Source organism: Coloeus monedula, assembly GCF_965178545.1.
Source record: "Coloeus monedula genome assembly, chromosome: 6".
Classification (NCBI taxonomy): Eukaryota; Metazoa; Chordata; class Aves; order Passeriformes; family Corvidae; genus Coloeus; species Coloeus monedula.
In genome coordinates, this window is record NC_138786.1 from 125,365 (window position 1) to 130,268 (window position 4,904).

At 48.8% G+C, this 4,904-nt stretch overlaps 1 protein-coding gene across 1 annotated transcript; it reads left to right on the forward strand.

Moving 5' to 3' along the window:
* Positions 1 to 2,244: 2,244 nt before the first annotated feature.
* Positions 2,245 to 4,512, forward strand: SCT (secretin; the record flags this gene model as incomplete). The annotated part of the gene is made up of 5 exons (XM_082284563.1): positions 2,245 to 2,333; positions 3,075 to 3,179; positions 3,412 to 3,516; positions 3,717 to 3,818; positions 4,401 to 4,512. 5 exons carry the CDS (start codon positions 2,245 to 2,247, stop codon positions 4,510 to 4,512), a joined length of 513 nt encoding a protein of 170 aa, XP_082140689.1.
* Positions 4,513 to 4,904: the final 392 nt, after the last annotated feature.

Consider the following 4,904-nt stretch of genomic DNA (forward strand, 5'->3'; position numbering starts at 1 on the left):
GAAGGTGTTGTTCCCTCATGGAAAAGTCAGCCCTGATGCTACTGATCAGGCAATGCTTGCCCTAAAAAGCGACACGTCGTTCAGCCAAATCACTGGTACACACAGGGACTCACTGACAGATCCTGGCAATTGCAAACACAGCCTGAGCCAGGATGAAAAGACAAGAACAGAAGATTAAGCCCCTATCAAGAGGTAATTAAAGCCAGGAAATAACGATGACAATCGTAGCAAATCAATTGGTACAGGGATGTTTGCCCAACAAATGTCATTATAGGCAGAAACAGGAATTATTATCCATCAGCAGAAATATTCCATCAAATTGCTTTGAATGACCCGATCAGGTAATTAAAAGGACATTCCAACCCCGCTGCATTATTTGCTGTTAATCATGATTGCTCATATCCATATCTTTATCCAAATAATTGCTGCTGATAAGGCTGCAGATTTATAGGGGTCCCCGAGAGGAGCAGGCAGTGGAGCATCAGCTGCGAGCCAGGAGCGACCAGGGCTGGTGAGTCCCAGCTGGGGTAGGGGGGCTGCACGTGCTGCCTTCCCCCCTTTCACTTTGTGGGGGTGGATTTCAGACCTCCGTGATGCCTCACTGAGCCACTGCCACGAGGCCATCCATGTCCTGAGCCGCAGGGCTGGAATATGGGGGATTGGATTTCCCTCCTCAGGGCTCCCAGGCTGGCTTGGGGCGTAGTTCTTTCAGCTGAAGGTCCCAGCTGGCCAAAGAGTTTGCGGTCATCGAAAACCAGCATCAATGGGGAGGAAATGAAAAGCTTGGAAGTATCTTAAGAAGGTTAAACAGCCCTTCTTTGATGACACTGGGGATCTACCTGCTCCTTGTGGTCTGACTAATTTAAAAAACAATGCAATCATTATTGATAGGCAGGAGAAGTTCCCCAGCAGCCATCACTGCTTCTGGGAACTTCAGCAAGTGAATATGGTCTACCCAGGGGAGACAAAATTATGTCCAGAAAGAGAAAAGAGAAGCTGATCACCAGATTAGCAGCTAGAAAGGTTATGAAGAGAGGGGAAACTCTGGAGCCAGGGATGGGCTTTAAAATGGTCTCTTAAATGTGGTGCTCCCAGAGAAATGCCAGCCCAGGGGAGGCCAAATGCTGAGGTGAGATCCTGGGGTCAAGGCAGTGTGTGACAGCTGTTGGGCAGATGCAAGGACAGGCTCAGGATCCAGGTTCCCCTTGGCCAAGGATGCTCTGGTTTTGGTGGCTGTTTTCAGCTCCTCCTGCATCCCAGGACTGTGGAGTCTGCCTTGTTTGGACTCCGGTAAGAGTCTGGCCTTTGAAATGTCCTTCTTGTTTTACTATTCTGTCCCCTCAAAGCTGGATCAGGCAGGAAAACACAACACTAAATCTTGAAGTGTGTGTGAGATGAAGCTTATGATTCCTTCATCCTCTCATCTCTTTGCTCTGCAGCCCCCTTAAATATTTGCCCTGTGGTTTACAGTGAACAAATTTCTGTATAAACCCCCGCTCTTGTTCTTTCTCCTTGTGCCTCTTCTCATCTTGCAGCACCTCCAGAGCAGCAAACAGTCCCAGAAGGGTGGCTAGAAAGTGTTCAGAATTCTGTGACAGTCCTGTCATGTTCTTTGTACTGTTTAGCTTCAGAATAAAGTAAAAGCCGAGGGGGAGGACTTTGATTTGGGGTTAGCAAGCGCCGTCTGAGAGTTTGCAGGACAGTGATGAAGGTTTGCTTTTTTGCAGGAGGAAGGCAAAAAATAAAGTAGTGTATTATAAATTACAGGTAGAGCTGCTGCGTGATCCTTGAGGAAGGGTGAGCACCTGGAAATAAAGGGGGAAACAACCTGGGAATAAAGGGGGAAAACATGCAATGGCTTGTGATAAATGAAATGTACTTTTCTTTTTATTTCAGTAAGAGAACAAAATAGGAGGGTCTGCTGCGACTGCAAATGTGTGTTATTTCGATTTTCCTTCTTGAAGGACTGGAGGATAGGTGGATATGGGCACACATACGAGCCCTTCCCTTCCTCTGTGTGCGGATGAATTTTATTTAGCACACATAATTTTTTTTGTCTGAAAGCCCCTTGCAGATATCTCCAGGTGTTTATCTCTGCTGGCAGAAATTCCTGCCTCATTTAATTACAGTGGTGGTGTTTCCACAGCCCTGTCTCTGTGGGACACATGAACTGCACCAGGCACACACACCAACGTCATTTGTCCTGCTGCTCACAAAACCTTGTGCTTTATTTCAGGAGAGAACATGGTTTCCATGATGACAACTCTGTGGCAAGTAATTATTCCCATGATTGTCCTGTCCCACTTCTCAGCATCTTTGCCATCCTGGGAGAGGTAAGCAATTCTTGGGACTCTGCTTCTCTTTTCTCCACGGTTTTTGTTCAGAGAGCCTGCTAGCTGTAAACCCAGCCTTTTAGCTGCCTTCCTGAACTTGCATCTGCTTGCTTGTGGATCTTCATCTTCCCTAAACAGATTGAGTTAAATGAATCCAAATACTGGAAATGTTTTTTCTTGCTTAAGAATGGGAACGTTAATTTGAGTTAATTCAGGAGAAGATTTGTGACCCCAAAACAAAACACAGTTACAAAGACACTTCTGTTTTTCTGCTGTGCACTTACACAGCCTGAGAGAGGTGAAAGTTTCTGTTTCCAGTAGCCCGGTCCCATGAAAACATAACCAGAAATAGCCAACCCTGTAAATTCACCAAGGGAGTCACCTGCAAGGTGACTTAGATAAGCCCTTATCTAAGTGCTCCTCAGCTTTCTGTCTCTGGGTGTTCGTTTGTTACCTCTCCAGCCTCTCGCCCTACTCTTTCGTGCTGAGTCAGCAATAACCCCACATTCCCACGTCCCTGTGGCAAGGTGATTACATCAGTCAAATCAAGGGCAGGTCGTTTTCCTGTGGGATGTTTAACAAAGATACATTTTAAACTCCTGTAAGGTTTTCCCTTGTTTTGTGGAACTTTGCCCGTGCGCGTTTGGGACTCTCTTGTCTTGAGGCAGGAGCGTTTAATGCCTTTTCTTGGGCAGTTCTAAGCCATACCTTCTGACCCCCCTTCGCTGTTCCACCGGGCAGGTCGGAGCGCCACGCAGACGGGCTCTTCCACAGCGAGCTCAGCAAGATGAACGGCAACGCCTACGTGCGGCAGCTGGTCAAGAACCTGGTGGGCCTCAAGGACAGGTGAGGAGCAGCCACTTCCACCCTCCTGGGGCACGGAAGTCTCCAGCGGGACACGCTGCACTGAGGGGCTGCCCGTGGCGCTGAGCTCCCCAGCTGCAGAGCCTCCCCGGCGCCGGCGGCCCACGATGAGGAGGAGAAGGGCAGGGGTACAGGGCCCGTAGAGGTGGGAGGAGAGGCACGGCTGTGCCGTGGCTGGGAGGAGCAGCCACTGTCCCGTGCTGTCCACACACAGGTCCCAGAGGCACTCGGATGGGCTGTTCACCAGCGAGTACAGCAAGATGAGAGGCAACGCCCAGGTTCAGAAGTTCATCCAGAACCTCATGGGTCGCAAGCGCAGGTGAGAGGAAACCCCAGGTGTCCCGGTCCCCAGGCGTGGCTCTCACTGCCACACTGGGCCAGCAGCCCCCGCCGAGGCCATGTCTGCGAGCACAGCAGCAGATACAACACAAGGTGCAAATGCTGCTCTGAAGTGGTTATGGTTACACTATTGGTGTTTTGGAGGTTTTAATTATTTTTAATTTTCTTTATCTAAACCAGCTCTCCTGGCCCAGTCAACACAGATGTGCAGGGGGGAGAGGGAGTCAACAACCCTGAGGAACTCTGCTTTCTCTGGTTGTACCAGAGCTTTCTGAACACCAGGTAGGTGGGAGAGATTGGTCACCTCTGTGGCCCTGAGCCCCACAATGCTGGAGCCAAAAGAGGACTTTCATGAACGGCCATAGAAAAGTCAGTTGTTAAAAATAGTAAAACCCAGGGAAGCAAAATAATATCTTTTCCTAATCATTTCCTAAGAGCTGTCATTCTGGATTGAAGCAATTATTCATCCCATTAGGAAATGTGATCTGATGGTTAAAATTGAAAGAAAGCCTTTGCTACCCTGTCTGGATTCAGCTGCTGATTCAAACACACACCTCAGGATGGGTCGTCCCACACCTGGGTATTGTCTTTTCCCAGCGCCCAACAACTTTCCCTTAGACATCTAGCTCTTAAATCACTATAATTAGGAGGAATAACTTGGCCCTTAGTACCTCTTGTGCCCACAGTGGGGGTGAAACACCACTGTGCATTTGTGGAGTGCCTGGCAGCAGGCAGCCACGATCCCTCTATCATACACCTGCTCCTTGGAGTCATCTCTGAATGTCACAAGGTGGCCTTGTCACACTTCCTGCAGTCCATGCTCCTGGGAATAATGAACTATCCTTCATTTTTCCCTTCCCACAGCTGCTCGGCCAGAGATGCCAGGGAGGCTGCTGCCATTACCAGCCAGTACGTTTGCCCTTTCGCTAAGCAGCTGGTTGCAGACACGAAGGAAGAAACAGATGGTTCTGAGTGAAGGTGAAGGGAAAGAAACAGCCAAGGAGACAGCTTTGCACATGTATGGCCTTGAAAATAAACAGGGAAGCTCTTGCTTAGGAAAAACTCTTGAGATAGGCAAATAAATAAAAATAATCCTGGAAAGCAGTCAAAAGCCGATGAAACCTCTGAGATTATCCGAAGTTAAATGTACATGGGTGGGAACTGCTGTCAGTAGATGGAGCCTGGGTAAAGCACATCCCTTCCACTCTGTGCTGGCATCTGGCTGCCTGCTGCTAATCCCAAATAAAGATGGTTAGCTGTGCCTGTGCCTTGGCTGCTCTTTGGGAGTAAGGGTGGTTCCATTACGAGGCCTTGGATCATTAGAAATGCTGGGGAGGAGCATTCTGCCAGGATTCCCCTACATGAAGC